The 20,823-nt window shown below is 44.4% G+C and overlaps 1 protein-coding gene across 1 annotated transcript in view; it reads left to right on the plus strand.

Moving 5' to 3' along the window:
• The window catches only part of IL27RA (interleukin 27 receptor subunit alpha), a 57,444-nt gene extending 39,269 nt beyond the window's left edge, over window positions 1-18,175 (plus strand). Inside the window, exons 11-14 of the mRNA XM_056570272.1 lie at window positions 2,152-2,304; window positions 5,182-5,301; window positions 5,415-5,578; window positions 15,863-18,175. Coding sequence (XP_056426247.1) covers window positions 2,152-2,304; window positions 5,182-5,301; window positions 5,415-5,578; window positions 15,863-16,117 — 692 coding nt within the window. The 3' untranslated portion in view covers window positions 16,118-18,175. The remainder of the gene's footprint in view (window positions 1-2,151; window positions 2,305-5,181; window positions 5,302-5,414; window positions 5,579-15,862) is intronic.
• Window positions 18,176-20,823: the final 2,648 nt, after the last annotated feature.

Raw genomic sequence — 20,823 nt, forward strand, 5'->3', positions numbered from 1 at the left:
GCTTATGTGTGCTAAAAAAAATGGTATTTAAAAGTGATTTCTTGGTTTTTGCTCATGTAAGCCAAATTTATCAACCCCCTGTGATAGTATGATAAATATGTCATACATAAGCAAAAAAAAAAGCAAGAAAAAAAATGACTACAGAACTTGCTTACCAAAGCAACGATGATAAATGTCCCCGATGATCTATAAATCTGGCCGAACCTTTGCCGGTATGGAGAGATCTTAAAGGGGTACTCCGCTGCTCAGTGTTTGGCACAAACTGATGTCCTAGCCCCCCCCCCTCGGGGCAGCTGTCCATAGACTCGCATTGAGGGGGCGGGGCGTGATGTCATGAGAGGGCGGGGCTATAAAGTCACGAGCTCCCGGCGGGAGTACCCCTTTAAGGAGAGGAGAAATCAACCAGTCAATATAATTTGATAGGAAATGGGTAGGGGAACCAATCCCTTCGACAATTGGTCGCCCAGGGGGAGGGTTCTTCTTTTTATGTGTTTTGGGGAGAATGTACATGTGAGATTTAGACAGATTAATGGGAATCAGTATTTCTGCACTTTTTCTCACTTAAAATGCTGTTTTCCACAATTTTTCGGAGTAGACTGCGTACTTTATCCATGATTTTCATCACGTACTTTATCTGTGATATATATAGAGCTATCGCTCAATTGTCTTTCAATCTCATTCTTATAGTCCTTTGTCCACCAAACTACGGCTCCTCCTTTATCAGTGATGATAGTGATGTCCGTCCTGTATCTAACCATTCAAGGGCTTGCTGTTCTTCCTTGGGAATATTAGTCCCTGCTTTAGGATACTGTAGCGCTTTAATCTCTTTAAGCACTATAAAATAGGTCGATGGGGCTGCCTGGTGTAATAGGTGGACTGAAAACAGAGGGATTACCGCCTGTGAAAAAATTGTGTGTAGCATCATCTATCTCACATTGATATAGAACAGAATCATCCCCTTCATCCATTCAATCAATAAGATCTCTGGCTACCTCATAATCTTGTGGCTCAACTCCCTTAAAGGACAACTGTAGTGCTGGACATTTATATATTACTGTGCCCGGGCCCCAAAAATAAGCAAAATAAACTTTAACATACCTTCCTACGAGCCCCCGTTGGTCCGGTACTGGCCTCGTAGGAAGGTATGTTAAAGTTTATTTTGTTTATTTTTGAGGCTCGGGCACAGGAATATATAAATGTCTAGCACTACAGATGTCCTTTAAAGGAAAACTGTCAGCTTTCTCCCCCCCCCCCCCCCCCCGCACTAACCAGCGGTACTGGCTGGTAGAGCGGGGGATGCAGATCAGTTTGATTCTTACCGTGCCCGGATCCGCCTCTTACAGAGCGGGGAGAACAGGGAGAGGTGAAGGGAGGGGAAGAATATTGATGAGCTGGGCGGCGCTGCATCCCGGCACTGACGTCAGAGTGCCAGTTAGCCCGGCCGATGCCATTTAGCACCTCGTTTGCATATACTGAAAATAGAAGATTACGGACGAACGGCGCGGCGGATCCGGGCACGGTAAGGATCAAACTGATCAGCGTCCCCCGCTGGTTAGTGTACTGCTGGTTAGTGTGGGGGGAGAAAGCTGACAGTTTTCCTTTAACTATCCAGAACCCTAAGGGACCAATACAACACTGGGATTCACCCTCCAATGGTGTCATAAAGGGATAAAATGTTACGTACCAGAGTTCCCCTTTAATCTACTTTGTATTAATTATGTTAAGAATCATAAACTACACACAACCCTTTTGGAGCCAGCACCCAAAGTCAACAATTGTCTCTTTAGGCAAGTAAGAATTTGGAAAGTAAAATAAGGAAATTAATGTATGTCGTTTCCAAGAGTGACAAAATCCACAACAGGGCTTTCTTGGTGCAAAATGCATCATAACATTGAAAAAAAAAAAATATATATATATATATTTATTTATTTATTTATTCATATAAATATATATAATACCTGCAGTGAACAATAGGTGGCAGTATAGTCTGAGCTGAATTTTCAAGCTCTCATTCTGCAGCTATTCAGAGATCATAGAACATGGCTGAATGGTTCCTTTCTGCTAAGGTGTAATGCAATATAAGATTTTTTTATTTAAGATAATTTATTATTATTATTAATAATTTATTACATTTTTTTTCCTCATTGCTAGTTCCCAGCGCTGCACCAAATTTTTTCAGCCATACACTTTCTGATGGAACTGTCAATGTCTCATGGGAGGAGATTCCAATAAAGCACAAGAGAGGAATCATTACACATCATACCATCTACATAAACAGCAGGGGGCGCTCTGAGCATCAGAAAGGTATCCACCATCATGGCTGATCCTCCTTATGCTATTACAATATATATTATTAACACTGCCTCTTACCTGTTATAAGAGCAACTAATGCATTGTACATTATTGTACCTTCTCCCTGTGTATAAAATTGTCATCAAGTAGACAACTAGTATCATTTTCACTGTGTATTTTCTCACTGTGTAGGAAACCAGGATTGGCATCACATGTGTACCCAATATTGTAACCTCTCCTTATATTAGGTAGCTAAAATTGGCTTCAGAAAGATACCACTTACCATACTTTCCCACTCATATACAGTGCCATGTTCTCACATTAAAATAAAGTAACTAACTCCACATGGACACTTATGACTTCGGTTTTACTTCAACTATGAAGAGGTATACCAAGTCATTATAAAACAATGATCTGCATCATGTAGGTACCCATTACTGTTCCCTATCATGCTATGTATTGTATAGGTATATTCAAGTAACTAACTTCATATAAATACTTTTAACTTCTGTTTTACATCACTTATTATAAGTGGTATATTAAAAGATATTATAAATGGACAATTGTCATCAGACAGGTACCCATTACGGTTCCTTATCAAACTAAGATAACACATCCTATATCTGAATGAATGAACTAATTGTATGAAATACTTTCATCTTTACATAGTTGAATGCACTGACAACAAAATAACACAAAAATTATCAATGGAAATCAAATTTATCAACCCATGGAGGTCTGGATATGGATTCACACTCAAAATCAAAATGGAAAACCACACTACAGGCTGATCCAACTTTGATGTAATGTCCTTAAAACAAGTCACAATGTGGCTCAGTAGTGTGTGTGGCCTCAACGTGCCCGTATGACCTCCCTACAATGCCTGGGCATGCTCCTGATGAGGTGGAGGATGGTCTCCTAAGGGATGTCCTCCCAGACCTGGACTAAAGTATCTGCCAACTCCTGGACAGTCTGGGGTGCAACATGGCATTGGTGGATGGAGTGAGACATGATGTCCCAGATGTGCTCAATCGGATTCAGGTCTGGGGAACGGGCAGTCCAGTCCATAGCATCAATGCCTTCCTCTTGCAGAAACTGCTGACACACTCCAGCCACATAAGGTCTAGCATTGTCTTGCATTAGGAGGAACCCAGGGCCAACTGCACCAGCATATGGTCTCACAAAGGGTCTGAGGATCTCATCTCGGTAGCTAATGGCAGTCAGGCTACCTCTGGCAAGCGCAAGAACGGCAATCCAGCGTGGGTCAGTGGAAAATCCAGATTTTATTAACTCACAGTAAAAACGGTACAAACAACCAGCAGATCAAACCTCTGGCAAGCACATGGAGGGCTGTGCGGCCCCCCAAAGAAATGCCACCCCACACCATTACTGACCCACCGCCAAACCGGTCATGCTGGAGGATGTTGCAGGCAGCAGAACATTCTCCATGGCGTCTCCAGACTCTGTCACATGTGCTCAGTGTGAACCTGCTTTCATCTGTGAAGAGCACAGGGTGCCAGTGGCGAATTTGCCAATATTGTTGTTCTCTGGCAAATGCCAAACGTTCTGCACGGTGTTGGGCTGTAAGCACAACCCCCACCTGTGTACGTCGGGCCCTCATACCACTCTCATGGAGTCTGTTTCTGACCGATTGAGTGGACACATGCACATTTGTGGCCTGATGGAGGTCATTTTGTAGGGCTCTGGCAGTGCTTCTCCTGCTCCCCCTTGCACAAAGGCAGAGGTTGTGGTCCTGCTGCTGGGTTGTTGCCCTCCTGCGGTCTCCTCCACATCTCCTGATGTACTCGCCTGTCTCCCGGTAGCGCCTCCATGCATTGGATACTACGCTGAAAGAAACAGCAAACCTTCTTGCCACAGCTCGCATTGATGTGTCATCCTGGATGAGCTGCACTTCTTGAGCCACTTGTGTGGGTTGTAGACTCTGTCTCATGCTACCACTAGAGTGAAAGCACCGCCAGCATTAAAAAGTGACCAAAACATCAGCCAGGAAGCATAGGAACTGAGAAGTGGGGGTGTTATGCTAATTGTCTATAATTTCCATCTGTTGTCTGCTCCATTTGCACAACAGCATGTGAAATTGATTGTCAATCATTGTTGCTTCCTGAGTGGACAGTGTGATTTCACAGAAGTTTGATTGACTTGGGAGTTTTTTAAAGTGTTCCCTTTATTTTTTTGAGCAGTGTATATTCAAGTAACTATAAGAGGATGATTGGCATCAGATAGGTACCCATTACTGTTCCTTATCATATTATATACTATATTCAAGTAACTTATAAAAGGATGATTGGCATCAGATAGGTACCCATTACTGTTCCTTATAATACTATATAGCAGTGTTTCCCAACCAGGGTGCCTCCAGCTGTTGCAAAACTACAACTCCCAGCATGCCCGGACAGCCAAAGGATGTCCGGACATGCTGGGAGTTGTAGTTTTGCAACAGCTGGAGGCACCCTGGTTGGGAAACACTGCTATATACTATATTCAAGTAACTTATAAAAGGATGATTGGCATCAGATAGGCACCCATTACTGTTCCTTATCATACTATATATACCAGCCTTTGGCTGTCCTGGCATGCTGGGAGTTGTAGTTTTGCAACAGCTGGAGGCACCCTGGTTGGGAAACACTGCTATATACTATATTCAAGTAACTTATAAAAGGATGATTGGCATCAGATCGATACCCATTACTGTTCCCTACTCATGTTATTATGTTATATTATTAGCCACATGTGGTAGTCATCGCTATTCCTTCTAATCCTGACCAACCCAAGTATTTATACCATACTTTTTTTTATCTCATATACTTGCACTGGTCTCTTGACTATGTTTTTGGGTTGTGATTTAAAGGTAATAATGGTTTTTCCTAGTATCTAACAAGAATGGTAGCACGATCCTGTCTGGATTGTCCTCAGGCACTACTTACACCATCTGGATGACAGCTTCGACTAGAGCCGGTGAGGGTCCCCGCAGGATCCATCAGATTCCAGGTATGCACACCAGACAATCTCTTCTAGTTCAGTATGTGTTTGTTTTTGGCATTGTGTCCTGACACCTGACCATGTTTTGATACCTGTGCAACACTTTATTTTTATGCATATAGGCAATCGTCATCGCGCGTTGCTCATAGTGGCTGTGGTCATCCATCTTCTCTTTGTCTGCGTTGTCCTGATGTGTTTTTGTGAATGGCCAAAGATTCCCAAACCTGAGAATAAGTTTAAAGAATTCTTTATGGGATCCAGCACTAACATATGGCAACCACAGCAGGTAGAGTACTGTTTATGACCGAAAACTTGTACAATAGTTTGTTAGCTCTTTCTTTTTTTGCCATTTAAAGTACCTGAGCTCATGGTTATGGTTCTGTTATGACCATGCCAGTTTAAACAGGGTCCAGAAAGCAGGACCTAAAAACAACATGACCATAACTATGGATATACAACATATATATATATATATATATATATATATATATACGCAAGAAAAAGCAGTTCAGTGGGGGACCCTGGTCACAGATCTCCAGACTTCAAGTAGAGGCAAAAAAACACTGCAGCACTCCAAGGTGTAGAGAAATCTTGTGAAAGGTTTATTCCATCATAGGTGCAAAAGCAATGTTTCAGCTGCAAGCTGCTTGCAGCTGAAACATTGCCTTTGCACCTATGATGGAATAAATCTCTCTCTCTCTCTCTCTCTCTCTCTCTCTCTCTCTCTCTCTCTCTATATATATATATATATATATACAGTGGTCCCTCAAGTTACAATATTAATTGGTTCCAGGACGACCATTGTATGTTGAAACCAATGTATGTTGAGACCAGAACTCTATGGAAACCTGGTAATTGGTTCCGAAGCCCAAAATGTCATCCAAAAATAGGAAAAAGGGAGGATTAAAGAAAAATAAGCAGATAACTAATACAGATAAAGCAAATCCTTACATATAAAAGTAAGAAAGATCTGCTGGGAGCTGTAATCACTGTCTATGTAGAGGACAGGAGCTTCTTCAGGGTCCTGTACAGTACACACAGGCCTCACCTGGTGTCCAAAGGAGCAGCTAACCCTGGTACAGGTAAAGAGTACAGAACATGTAGTACCTCTCTTTACTACCTATGTATATATATATATATATATATATATATATATATATATATATATATATATACACACACACTTTATTAGGTACACTGTGCAGTTGCTTATTAACACAAATAGCTAATAAATCAATTACACTGCAGCAACTCAATGCACTTACTGCCCATGTCCATCCCCTTATGACCACATTGGACCCATATTCTGATGATACTTCCAGCAGGATAATGCCCCATGTCACATGACATCATCTCATACTTGACAATGAGGTCACATGACATCATATCATACATGACAATGAGGTCACTGGACTCACTCAACTTCATGAATCTGCCCCCACCATGCTTCACTGTGGGTCTGGTGTTCTTTGGGTCACGTGCAACGTTGTTTTTGCACCAAATATACCTTTTGGAATTATGGCCAAAAACTTCCACCTCAGTTTCATCAGACCAAAAACCCAATTTTCCATTTGCTTTTGGGGGACTTGATGTTTGTTTCTGAAAATTGCAGCCAGCTTAGATGTTTTTCTTGGTAAGAAAAACCCATTCATATGGCACACAGCCAGTATTTGCCAGGAATTCCTGCAGTTCCTTTAATGTTGCAGTAGGCCTTTTGGAAGCCATACCAGTTTTCTTCTTGTTTTTTCTTTAATTCTGGAGGGACATCCAGTTTTTGGTAATGTCTCTGTTGTGCCACATTTTCTCCACTTTATGATGATGTCTTCACTGTGTTCTATGATATATCTGATGCTTTGTAAAAACTTTTTGTACCCTTCTCCTGACTGATATGATTGAACAGTAAGATCCCTCTGATACTTTGGAAGCTCAATGCGGACCATGGCTTTTGATTTGGGATGCAACTAAGCCAGTCTTTTCCAACCAAGGTGCCTCCAGCTGTTGCTAAACTACAAATCCCAGCATGCCCTGACAGCCTTCGGCTGTCTGAGCATGCTGGGAGTTGTAGTTTTGCAACAGCTGGCAGCACCCTTGTTGGGAAACACTGAACTAAGCAAATGTCAAGAAAATCCTACTAGAACAGCTGAACTATTTGTGATGAATCGCCAAAGTGCACATGTGACTAATGCTCCAAAAAAAGGATATGTGTTATAACTGGAACAAACCCTTTATAGGGGATAGTCCCATCTTCCATAAAGCAGAAAGAGGCGAGTTATGCAATTTGCATAACTCCCATTGACTCAAATAGCACAGCCCCTGCAAGCTACGTTGTATCCGTAACTCCGAGAGTTATAGACATAGCTAAAGAAGCAGCCCAGTTTGTGCAACTCCCATTAACATAAATAGGAGTTAGACAAATTTTGTGAATGTCCTACTTTTTCAGCTTCCTGACTATTTCCAGTGGATACAAACAAGGGCAAGAAAGCCATTAGGGGAGATTGGTATTCCCACGAAGAGCGAAGATGGTCAAAATGGCCATTTACAGTCTGTTTGCATCCAGCAGAGATGGTTGGGTTTGGTATGCAATTTGCGCAAACTCCCATCGACACTAATGAAACTCGCGTAGAGTTGTGCAAATTGCGTACCAAACCCAACCATCTCTGCCGGATGCAAACAGACTGTAAATGGCCATTTTGACCATCTTCGCTCTTCGTGGGAATACGGCTTTCTGGCCCTTTTATGTATCCACTGGAAGTAGTCAGGAAGCCAAAAAAGTAGGAAATTCACAAAATTTGCCTAACTCCTATTTAGGAGTTACAGGAGTTATAATGTTTGCGTAAACTGCGCAGTTTGAGGGGCTATGCTGTTTGCACAAACGCCATTTACGCACCTCACTTGTTCCCAGATGCTTACAGCGCCCTCTTCTGCAGCCTGTTGGAACAGCTATGCGGAGTATTGACATACACTAGATAGATGACAGGGAACTGACAGCCTGAGTTAATGCTTAGCGAAGATGATCAAAATGGCCATTTACAGCCTGTTTGCATCCGGCAGAGATGGTTGGGTTTGGTACGCAATTTGCGCAACTCTACGTGAGTTTCATTAGTGTCGATGGGAGTTGCGCAAATTGCGTACCAAACCCAACCATCTCTGCTGGATGCAAACAGGCAGTAAATGGCCATTTTGACCATCTTCGCTCTTTGTGGGAATACCAATCTCCCCTAATGGCTTTCTGGCCCTTGTTTGTATCCACTGGAAGTAGTCAGGAAGCCGAAAAAGTAGGAAATTCACAAAATTTGCCTAACTCCTATTTAGGAGTTACAGGAGTTATAATGTTTGCGTAAACTGCGCAGCTTGAGGGGCTATGCCATTGACACAAACGCCATTTACGCACCTCACTTGTTCCCAGATGCTTACAGCGCCCTCTTCTGCAGCCTGTTGGAACAGCTATACGGAGTATTGACATACACTAGATAGATGACAGGGAACTGACAGCCTGAGTTAATGTTTAATCCTCACAGGACACAGCGGGTTTTGCTGATGTGGGATCTGCGCGGGGAGTGCTGGCTGCTCAGTTGGCCGTGGTGAGAGACAGCAAATAAGCAAACGTCTGCCATTATCCACCCACTTCCCCCATATGTAATGCTGACTCGCGTGTTTCATTGTCCCAGCACGTTTCAGACAGGATTGACAAAATGCAGACTCGGATTTCTGTATACTTTGAGGATGTGGAGGGGAGGGAGGGGACAGTGACGTTCTCTGCTTGTTTAGGAAACAGGCAAAACTATTTGTCCTCTATAATTCACTGGAATGAAGTTCCTGCTACAATGGCGTTCCCAAAGCAAATGGATAAAGAGCCGCAGAGCTCCATGTGTATACATAGTCAATGACTATGTTCAGGCGAGGGTCTCCAAGAGCCTATATGCCAGTGGTCTCCAACCTGTGGACCTACAGATGTAGCAAAACTCCAACTCCCACCATGCACGGACAGCCAATTATGTTGAGGCTAGATCCTACCAACTGTGAAAAGAGGGGGGGTGTCACGATGCCGGCTGGCAGGTAGTGGATCCTCTGTGCCAGAGAGGGATTGGCGTGGACCGTGCTAGTGGATCGGTTCTAAGTCACTACTGGTTTTCACCAGAGCCCGCCGCAAAGCGGGATGGTCTTGCTGCGGCGGTAGTGACCAGGTCGTATCCACTAGCAACGGCTCAACCTCTCTGGCTGCTGAAGATAGGCGCGGTACAAGGGAGTAGACAGAAGCAAGGTCGGACGTAGCAGAAGGTCGGGGCAGGCAGCAAGGATCGTAGTCAGGGGCAACGGCAGGAGGTCTGGAACACAGGCTAGGAACACACAAGGAAACGCTTTCACTGGCACGATGGCAACAAGATCCGGCAAGGAAGTGCAGGGGAAGTGAGGTAATATAGGGAAGTGCACAGGTGATCAGACTAATTGGAACCACTGCGCCAATCAGCGGCGCAGTGGCCCTTTAAATCGCAAAGACCCGGCGCGCGCGCGCCCTAGGGAGCGGGGCCGCGCGCGCCGGGACAGGACCGACGGAGAGCGAGTCAGGTACGGGAGCCGGGGTGCGCATCGCGAGCGGGCGCTACCCGCATCGCGAATCGCATCCCGGCTGGAGGCGGTATCGCAGCGCCCCGGGTCAGTGGATCTGACCGGAGCGCTGCAGTGAGGAGAGTGTAGCGAGCGCTCCGGGGAGGAGCGGGGACCCGGAGCGCTCGGCGTAACAGTACCCCCCCCCTTGGGTCTCCCCCTCTTCTTAGAGCCTGAGAACCTGAGGAGCAGACTTTTGTCTAGGATATTGTCCTCAGGTTCCCAGGATCTCTCTTCTGGACCACAACCCTCCCAATCCACTAAAAAAAAGGTTTTCCCTCTGACCTTTTTGGATGCCAGAATCTCTTTGACGGAGAAGATGTCCGAGGAGCCGGAAACAGGAGTGGGAGGAACAGATTTGGGAGAGAAACGGTTGATGATAAGTGGTTTAAGAAGAGAAACGTGAAAGGCATTAGGAATACGAAGAGAAGGAGGAAGAAGAAGTTTGTAAGAGACAGGATTAATCTGGCACAAAATTTTGAAAGGACCAAGATAGCGTGGTCCCAACTTGTAGCTAGGGACACGGAAGCAGACATATTTAGCGGAGAGCCATACCTTGTCTCCAGGGGAAAAAATGGGAGGAGCTCTTCTTTTCTTATCCGCGAACTTCTTCATGCGTGATGAAGCCTGTAAGAGAGAATTTTGGGTCTCTCTCCATATGATGGAAAGGTCACGAGAAATTTCATCCACAGCGGGCAGACCAGAGGGCAAGGGGGTAGGGAGGGGGGGAAGAGGGTGACGGCCGTACACCACGAAAAATGGGGATTTGGAGGAAGATTCAGAGACTCTGAAGTTATACGAGAATTCGGCCCATGGTAGAAGATCTGCCCAGTCATCCTGGCGGGAGGAAACAAAATGTCGTAAATAATCACCCAAGACCTGGTTAATTCTTTCTACTTGTCCATTGGATTGAGGATGATATGCAGAAGAAAAATTTAATTTAATCTTGAGTTGTTTACAGAGAGCCCTCCAGAATTTAGACACGAATTGGACGCCTCTATCCGAGACGATCTGCGTAGGCAACCCGTGAAGACGAAAAATGTGTACAAAAAATTGTTTAGCCAACTGAGGCGCTGAAGGAAGACCAGGAAGAGGGATGAAATGTGCCATTTTGGAGAATCGATCAACGACCACCCAAATAACAGTGTTGCCACGGGAAGGGGGTAAGTCAGTAATAAAATCCATACCAATCAGAGACCAAGGCTGTTCGGGGACAGGCAGAGGATGAAGAAAACCAGCGGGCTTCTGGCGAGGAGTCTTATCCCGGGCACAGATAGTGCAGGCTCGCACAAAGTCCACAACATCCGTCTCCAGAGTCGGCCACCAATAGAAGCGAGAGATGAGTTGCACAGATTTCTTGATGCCCGCATGACCTGCGAGATGGGAGGAGTGACCCCATTTGAGGATTCCGAGGCGTTGGCATGGAGAAACAAAGGTCTTTCCTGGAGGAGTTTGCCTGATGGAGGCTGGAGAAGTGGAAATCAGGCAGTCAGGAGGAATGATGTGTTGCGGAGAGAGTTCAATTTCAGAAGCATCCGAGGAACGAGAGAGAGCATCGGCCCTAATGTTCTTATCGGCAGGCCGAAAGTGAATTTCAAAATTAAATCGGGCAAAGAACAGAGACCACCTGGCCTGGCGAGGATTCAGCCGTTGGGCAGACTGGAGGTAGGAGAGGTTCTTGTGATCGGTGTAAATAATAATTGGAAACCTTGATCCCTCCAGCAGATGCCTCCATTCCTCAAGTGCTAATTTAATGGCTAGAAGCTCTCGATCCCCGATGGAGTAGTTCCTCTCCGCCGGAGAGAAGGTCCTAGAAAAAAAACCACAAGTAACAGCATGCCCGGAAGAATTTTTTTGTAGAAGGACAGCTCCAGCTCCCACTGAGGAGGCATCAACCTCCAATAGGAAGGGTTTGGATGGGTCAGGTCTGGAGAGCACGGGAGCCGAAGAAAAGGCAGACTTGAGCCGTTTAAAGGCGTCTTCCGCTTGAGGAGGCCAAGACTTGGGATCGGCATTTTTTTTGGTTAAAGCCACGATAGGAGCCACAACGGTAGAAAAATGTGGAATAAATTGCCTGTAATAATTGGCGAACCCCAAAAAACGTTGGATAGCACGGAGTCCGGAGGGGCGTGGCCAATCTAAGACGGCAGAGAGTTTGTCTGGATCCATTTGTAGTCCCTGGCCAGAGACCAAGTATCCTAGGAAAGGAAGAGATTGGCATTCAAACAGACATTTTGGCATAGAGTTGATTGTCACGAAGTCTCTGAAGAACCATACGGACATGCTGGCGGTGTTCTTCTAGATTGGCAGAAAAAATCAGGATATCGTCCAGATGTACAACAACACAGGAGTATAAGAGATCACGAAAAATTTCATTAACAAAGTCTTGGAAGACGGCAGGGGCGTTGCACAGGCCAAAGGGCATGACCAGATACTCAAAGTGTCCATCTCTGGTGTTAAATGCCGTTTTCCATTCATCCCCCTCTCTGATGCGGATGAGATTATAAGCACCTCTTAAGTCCAGTTTGGTAAAGATGTGGGCACCTTGGAGGCGATCAAAGAGTTCAGAGATGAGGGGTAGGGGGTAGCGGTTCTTAACCGTGATTTTATTAAGACTGCGGTAGTAAATGCAAGCACGTAGGGAGCCATCTTTTTTGGACACAAAGAAAAATCCGGCTCCGGCAGGAGAGGAGGATTTACGGATAAAGCCCTTTTTTAAATTTTCCTGGACGTATTCAGACATGGCAAGAGTCTCTGGGGCGGACAGAGGATAAATTCTGCCCCGGGGTGGAGTAGTGCCCGGGAGGAGGTCGATAGGACAATCATAAGGCCTGTGAGGAGGTAGAGTCTCAGCTTGTTTTTTGCAAAAAACATCCGCAAAGTCCATATAGGCCTTAGGGAGGCCGGTTACAGGAGGAACCACAGAGTCACGGCAAGGGTTACTGGGAACCGGTTTTAGGCAGTCCTTGGAACAAGAGGGCCCCCAACTCTTGATCTCCCCAGTGGACCAATCCAGGGTTGGGGAATGAAGTTGAAGCCAGGGAAGTCCAAGGAGAATTTCAGAAGTGCAATTGGGGAGGACCAAAAGTTCAATCCTCTCGTGATGAGATCCGATGCACATTAGAAGGGGCTCCGTGCGGAAACGTATGGTACAGTCCAATCTTTCATTGTTTACACAATTGATGTAGAGGGGTCTGGCGAGACTGGTCACTGGGATGTTGAACCTGTTGACGAGAGAGGCCAAAATAAAATTTCCTGCAGATCCGGAGTCCAAGAAGGCCATAGTAGAGAAGGAGAAGGCAGAGGCAGATATCCGCACAGGCACAGTAAGACGTGGAGAAGCAGAGTAGACATCAAGGACTGTCTCACCTTTGTGCGGAGTCAGCGTACGTCTTTCCAGGCGGGGAGGACGGATAGGACAATCCTTCAGGAAGTGTTCGGTACTAGCACAGTACAGGCAGAGATTCTCCATGCCTCGTCGTGTCCTCTCTTGAGGTGTCAGGCGAGACCGGTCGACCTGCATAGCCTCCACGGCGGGAGGCACAGGAACAGATTGCAGGGGACCAGAGGAGAGAGGAGCCGGGGAGAAGAAACGCCTCGTGCGAACAGAGTCCATATCCTGGCGGAGCTCCTGACGCCTTTCGGAAAAACGCATGTCAATGCGAGTGGCTAGGTGAATGAGTTCATGTAGATTAGCAGGGATTTATCGTGCGGCCAGAACATCTTTAATGTTGCTGGATAGGCCTTTTTTAAAGGTCGCGCAGAGGGCCTCATTATTCCAGGATAATTCTGAAGCAAGAGTACGGAATTGTACGGCATACTCGCCAACGGAAGAATTACCCTGGACCAGGTTCAACAGGGCAGTCTCAGCAGAAGAGGCTCGGGCAGGTTCCTCAAAGACACTTCGGATTTCCGAGAAGAAGGAGTGTACAGAGGCAGTGACGGGGTCATTGCGGTCCCAGAGCGGTGTGGCCCAAGACAGGGCTTTTCCAGACAGAAGGCTGACTACGAAAGCCACCTTAGACCTTTCAGTGGGAAACTGGTCCGACATCATCTCCAAGTGCAGGGAACATTGGGAAAGAAAGCCACGGCAAAACTTAGAGTCCCCATCAAATTTATCCGGCAAGGATAGGCGTAGACCAGAAGCGGCCACTCGCTGCGGAGGAGGTGCAGGAGCTGGCGGAGGAGATGATTGCTGAAGCTGTGGTAGTAACTGCTGTAGCATAACGGTCAGTTGAGACAGCTGTTGGCCTTGTTGCGCTATCTGTTGTGACTGCTGGGCGACCACCGTGGTGAGGTCAGCGACAACTGGCAGAGGAACTTCAGCGGGATCCATGGCCGGATCTACTGTCACGATGCCGGCTGGCAGGTAGTGGATCCTCTGTGCCAGAGAGGGATTGGCGTGGACCGTGCTAGTGGATCGGTTCTAAGTCACTACTGGTTTTCACCAGAGCCCGCCGCAAAGCGGGATGGTCTTGCTGCGGCGGTAGTGACCAGGTCGTATCCACTAGCAACGGCTCAACCTCTCTGGCTGCTGAAGATAGGCGCGGTACAAGGGAGTAGACAGAAGCAAGGTCGGACGTAGCAGAAGGTCGGGGCAGGCAGCAAGGATCGTAGTCAGGGGCAACGGCAGGAGGTCTGGAACACAGGCTAGGAACACACAAGGAAACGCTTTCACTGGCACGATGGCAACAAGATCCGGCAAGGAAGTGCAGGGGAAGTGAGGTAATATAGGGAAGTGCACAGGTGATCAGACTAATTGGAACCACTGCGCCAATCAGCGGCGCAGTGGCCCTTTAAATCGCAAAGACCCGGCGCGCGCGCGCCCTAGGGAGCGGGGCCGCGCGCGCCGGGACAGGACCGACGGAGAGCGAGTCAGGTACGGGAGCCGGGGTGCGCATCGCGAGCGGGCGCTACCCGCATCGCGAATCGCATCCCGGCTGGAGGCGGTATCGCAGCGCCCCGGGTCAGTGGATCTGACCGGAGCGCTGCAGTGAGGAGAGTGTAGCGAGCGCTCCGGGGAGGAGCGGGGACCCGGAGCGCTCGGCGTAACAGGGGGGTCTGTAAATTGCACTAAGCATTTTGCTGCTGCTCACAGATTCCTATAGGAAACAATAAAATTATGTTAGATATTTTAGGAAAATTTTAAGCAGGGCCTCCGGAGGTTAGACAATGTAGTTTACAGACATTACAACTTTACAGACATTTCTAAATATTGCACAGTGAGTTTGCATTCCAGATCCTCCATCTTGAAACATGTATGACATAGAGGTCAATTGTTTACAGTGCCATTTTCTAGCTGCTTTGGATCAATATAAATTGTTATTGTCAATATGATTCTATGATGTCTTTATATCCTGTTCTCATATCCTGTCCTTATATCCTGACCTCATATCTCGTCTTCATATCCTGACCTCATATCCCATTCTCATATCCTGACCTCACATCCTGTCCTCATCCCCCGCCATCATATCTCATCATCATATCCTATCCTTATATCTCATTCTGAATTCTCGTCTTCATATCCTGTCCTTATATCTCAACCCCCTATCCCATCCTTATATCTCGTTCTCAATTCTCAACCCTTATATCCCGTCCTCATATCCTGACCTCATATGCCGTCCTCAAGTCCCAACCTTATATCCCGACCTCATATCTCGTTCTCATTTCTCCACCTCATATCTCGTCCTCATATCCCGACTTCATATCTTGACTTCATATACCGACCTCATATCTCAACTTCATATCCCATTCTCATATCTCCATCTCATATCCGTCTTCATATCCCAATTTCATATCCTGTCCTCATATCTCGTTCTCATATCCTCACCTTATATCCTGTCTTCATATCCTGACCTCCTATCCCATCCTTATGTCTAGACCTCACATACTATTATAGTATAGTATAGCATTAACCACTGAAGATTTCTCATCTAATATCATATATGTGTTTATATTGCTACAGGTTTCCCTCAATCTGGTGATCGAAGTAGTGGAAGAGATAGAGCCTCCACCTAAGCCGCCAACACCCCCACCACTACCATCACCACAGACCTTACTACCACCAACACCACAGCCATCAACTCTACTGAATACAGATCCTGACATTACTTCTGGGTATAAAAAATGCCCAACTCTACTAAATAAGGCTCCCGTCATCACTTCTGGGTATGAAAAACACTTCATGCCAACCCCAGAGGAGATAATGTGCTTAAGATGAAAGAAACCTAAAGCTGCCTAGAAGAAAGAAAGATAAAGTTATCTGCCCCTGGATGGAATGGGCAATATTGGCCCAAAACCAGTGCCAAAACAGACTGGTTATTTGTGAAAGAACCCCAAAAAAGTGATAAACCCAACAGCTGGTACTGTAAGTTATCCACAGATGGACCTGAATAACATAGAAGATCCACTAATGGTCTTATTGGACCCTAGTTGGACCTCTGGTCTGGTGCGCCAGTCTCATCCGAGAGTTCCTCTGGTGGGCCAGTGTGACCCAGTTTGGGGCCTGGGTGGTCCAATCTGATCACGGTTTGGGCCTCAGATGGTAGAGGTTCCCATTGCTTGGACTTCTGATGGGTCTGTCTGACTCTGCTTAGGCTCTGGTGCTCCAGTTTGATCCTATTTTGGCCACCGGCACCTGACTGGAATATTTCTGACAATGTTAGCCTGAACAAGACTGGACTGAGGTGAAGGTGGTCATCATAGTAAGGTCCTTGTCACATAGTATCAGATATGATGGTCTTCTACATTGGTAATGGGAACTTGTTGTGGAGTGAAGGTGGTCACCATAGTCAGGACCTGGTCACATAGTATTAGATACAATGGTCTTCTACATTGGTAATGGGAACTCATTGTGGAGTGAAGGTGGTCATCATAGGCAGGTCCTGGTCACATAGTATTAGATACAATGGTCTTCTACATTGGTAATGGGAACTCATTGTGGAGTGAAGGTGGTCACCATAGTCAGGTCCCTGTCACATAGTATCAGATATGATGGTCTTCTACATTGGTAATGGGAACTCATTGTGGAGTGAAGGTGGTCACCATAGTCAGGTCCCTGTCACATAGTATAAGATATGATGGTCTTCTACATTGGTAATGGGAACTCATTGTGGAGTGAAGGTGGTCATCATAGGCAGGTCCTGGTCACATAGTATTAGATACGATGGTCTTCTACATTGGTAATGGGAACTCATTGTGGAGTGAAGGTGGTCACCATAGTCAGGTCCCTGTCACATAGTATCAGATATGATGGTCTTCTACATTGGTAATGGGAACTCATTGTGGAGTGAAGCTGGTTATCATAGTCAGGCCCTGATCACATAGTATCAGATACTATGGTCTTCTACAGTGGTAATGGGAGCTCATTGTGGAGTGAAGGTGGTCACCATAGTAAGGTCCTTGTCACATAGTATCAGATATGATGGTCTTCTACATTGGTAATGGGAACTCATTGTGGAGTGAAGGTGGTCATCATAGTAAGGTCCTTGTCACATAGTATCAGATACGATGGTCTTCTACATTGGTAATGGGAACTTGTTGTGGAGTGAAGGTGGTCACAATAGTCAGGGCCTGGTCACATAGTGTTAGATACGATGGTCTTCTACCTTGGTAATGGGAACTCATTGTGGAGTGAAGGTGGTCATCATAGTCAGGGCCTGGTCACATAGTATTAGATACAATGGTCTTCTACATTGGTAATGGGAACTCGTTGTGGAGTGAAGGTGGTCATCATAGGCAGGTCCTGGTCACATAGTATTAGATACGATGGTCTTCTACATTGGTAATGGGATCTCATTGTGGAGTGAAGGTGCTATATTACAATAATCTACGGTGTTACTTTTATATGGACATGACACTTTAGAAGGGATGGGTCCTATAATCTCACAGGTATGAGGAAACAATGGTGCTCAACCTGTCCTACAACATCTTCTGTATATGAGATTTACGATCTCTCTTTCCATGTGGTGCCCCGGCGCACTTTGCACTATAAGGTCCAGAATTCATATCCACTTTACATATGACTGACCCTGTGTAAATAAATAATATTTTTGGATAATACTGGATTAAAAAAATAAATTTTGTAAGAAGTAAAGGTGTCTTCAACTATTATGTCAAGAATGTGGCATGTGATTTGTGATTTTACTAGATCTAGGAAACATGACCACTATGGTTTTCTGTTCTCCCAATCCACGGGGCATAGTCTTAAAGGGGTACTCCACTGCTAGAAATCTAGGATAGGGGATAAGATGTCTGATGGCGGGCTCCCGCTGTTGGGGTCTCTGCAATCTCCTGCAGCACCCGATGTTGTAAACGAACTGCAGCAGTGGTCGTTATGTCATGGCCACGCCCCCTCGTGACATCATGCCACACACCCTCCTTTCATGTCTATGGGAGGGGGCGTGTCGTCCAACACACCCCCTCCCATAGACATGAATGGAGGGGGCGGGGCGTGACATCACAAGGGGCGTGGCTGTGACTAAATGTTCAGAACATTGGAGCACTGTAGTACCCCTTTAACCCTTAAGTAAAGGTGTCCATGTGCTGTGAAGTGACAGGGATGGGATGAGCACTTACATCTACTGGTATTGAGAAAAATGCTATGGCGGACACATAACCCTCCATCCTCCATGTTGGCGTACCTGGACTACAGTGCGCTACACACAGCTCCGCTGATTTTTAGAGAAGATTTGATCGGCAGAAGTGGGGGAGGGAGGAAGCCTGATAACAGGCCTGTCTAATAAGACATATTCATATACAGTTTCTTATATTTGCTTGTACCATTGATCTATGCAAAGTTTGTTCAAATGACAGTGTCTATTTAAGTGTTATATCTCACTCAAGTGCTGGTTTACAATTTACACTACTCAGTGCTGCTGCATAATGTCCTAAAGCTGCTTCTGATAGTGTACTATAGAGATTTAGGTTAATACAATCCTCTGTTCTGTATATGTGAATTTTGTGGGGGAAATCATAGCAGCTAGTCTACACCCACTAACTCAAGGACAACCAAAAATTACAGATGGAGTCTACAGAGGGGTATATTTCATATATAAGTTATATAATGGGCAGAAATAGTGCTGCTCCTTATGTACACACACACACACACACATCGACTGATCCTGATCATACGCAACAGACTAACAGACTTTTGGCATGAAACAGCGCCACACATCTCTATATCCCATTCACTTGAATGTTGTAGTCACTTGTCCCAATATTAGAGGGGCCCTGTTTCTCTTTCACAAAGTCAATAATAATTATTTTTATTGTGATAATTCATTAAATATCATCTATAGCATGAACACTTTGGCAGAACTCATCGTGACAGAAATCCCAGTTGCAGACTGGTTACTGTAGCTCGGTGACAACTAATGGATAATTTACAACCCTTGACCTGTGGTGTCTAATGTCAGGTGACTGCTGATAATGTTACCTGCAGGAACCACAACACATCGCTACAGGGGGTCATGGGGAACATAAGGGTCTTACTAAAAGAACACAGCCAAATGTCATTGGCATTATAGTAGTTATATTGCTGTACATAGGGAGCAGTATTATAGTAGTTATATTCTTGTATATAGGAGCAGTATTATGGTAATTATATTATTGTATATAGGAGCAGTATTATAGTAGTTATATTCTTGTATATAGGAGCAGTATTATAGTAGTTATATTCTTGTACATAGGAGCAGTATTATAGTAGTTATATTCTTGTATATAGGAGCAGTATTATAGTAGTTATATTCTTGTATATAGGAGACAGTATTATAGTAGTTATATTCTTGTATATAGGAGGCAGTATTATAGTAGTTATATTCTTGTATATAGGAGCAGTATTATAGTAGTTATATTCTTGTATATAGGAGCAGTATTATAGTAGTTATATTCTTGTATATAGGAGCAGTATTATAGTAGTTATATTCTTGTATATAGGAGCAGTATTATAGTAGTTATATTCTTGTATATAGGAGCAGTATTATAGTAGTTATATTGCTGTACATAGGGAGCAGTATTATAGTAGTTATATTCTTGTATATAGGAGCAGTATTATGGTAGTTATATTCTTGTATATAGGAGCAGTATTATAGCAGTTATATTCTTGTATATAGGAGCAGTATTATAGTAGTTATATACTTGTATATAGGAGCAGTATTATAGTAGTTATATTCTTGTATATAGGAGGCAGTATTATAGTAGTTATATTCTTGTATATAGGAGGCAGTATTATATTAGTTATATTCTTGTATATAGGAGCAGTATTATAGTAGTTATATTCTTGTATATAGGAGCAGTATTATAGTAGTTATATTCTTGTATATAGGAGGCAGTATTATAGTAGTTATATACTTGTATATAGGAGCAGTGTTATATTAATTATATTCTTGTATACAGGGGACAGTATTATAGTAGTTATATTCTTGTATATAGGAGCAGTATTATAGTAGTTATATTATTGTATATAGGAGCAGTATTATAGTAGTTATATTCTTGTATATAGGAGGCAGTATTATAGTAGTTATATACTTGTATATAGGAGCAGTGTTATAGTAATTATATTCTTGTATATAGGAGACAGTATTATAGTAGTTATATTCTTGTATATAGGAGCAGTATTATAGTAGTTATATTATTGTATATAGGAGCAGTATTATAGTAGTTATATTCTTGTATATAGGAGCAGTATTATAGTAGTTATATTCTTGTATATAGGAGCAGTATTATAGTAGTTATATTCTTGTATATAGGAGCAGTATTATAGTAGTTATATTCTTGTATATAGGAGCAGTATTATAGTAGTTATATTCTTGTATATAGGAGCAGTATTATAGTAGTTATATTCTTGTATATAGGAGCAGTATTATAGTAGTTATATTCTTGTATATAGGAGGCAGTATTATAGTAGTTATATTCTTGTATATAGGA

Source organism: Hyla sarda, chromosome 4 (assembly GCF_029499605.1).
Source record: "Hyla sarda isolate aHylSar1 chromosome 4, aHylSar1.hap1, whole genome shotgun sequence".
Taxonomy (NCBI): domain Eukaryota; kingdom Metazoa; phylum Chordata; class Amphibia; order Anura; family Hylidae; genus Hyla; species Hyla sarda.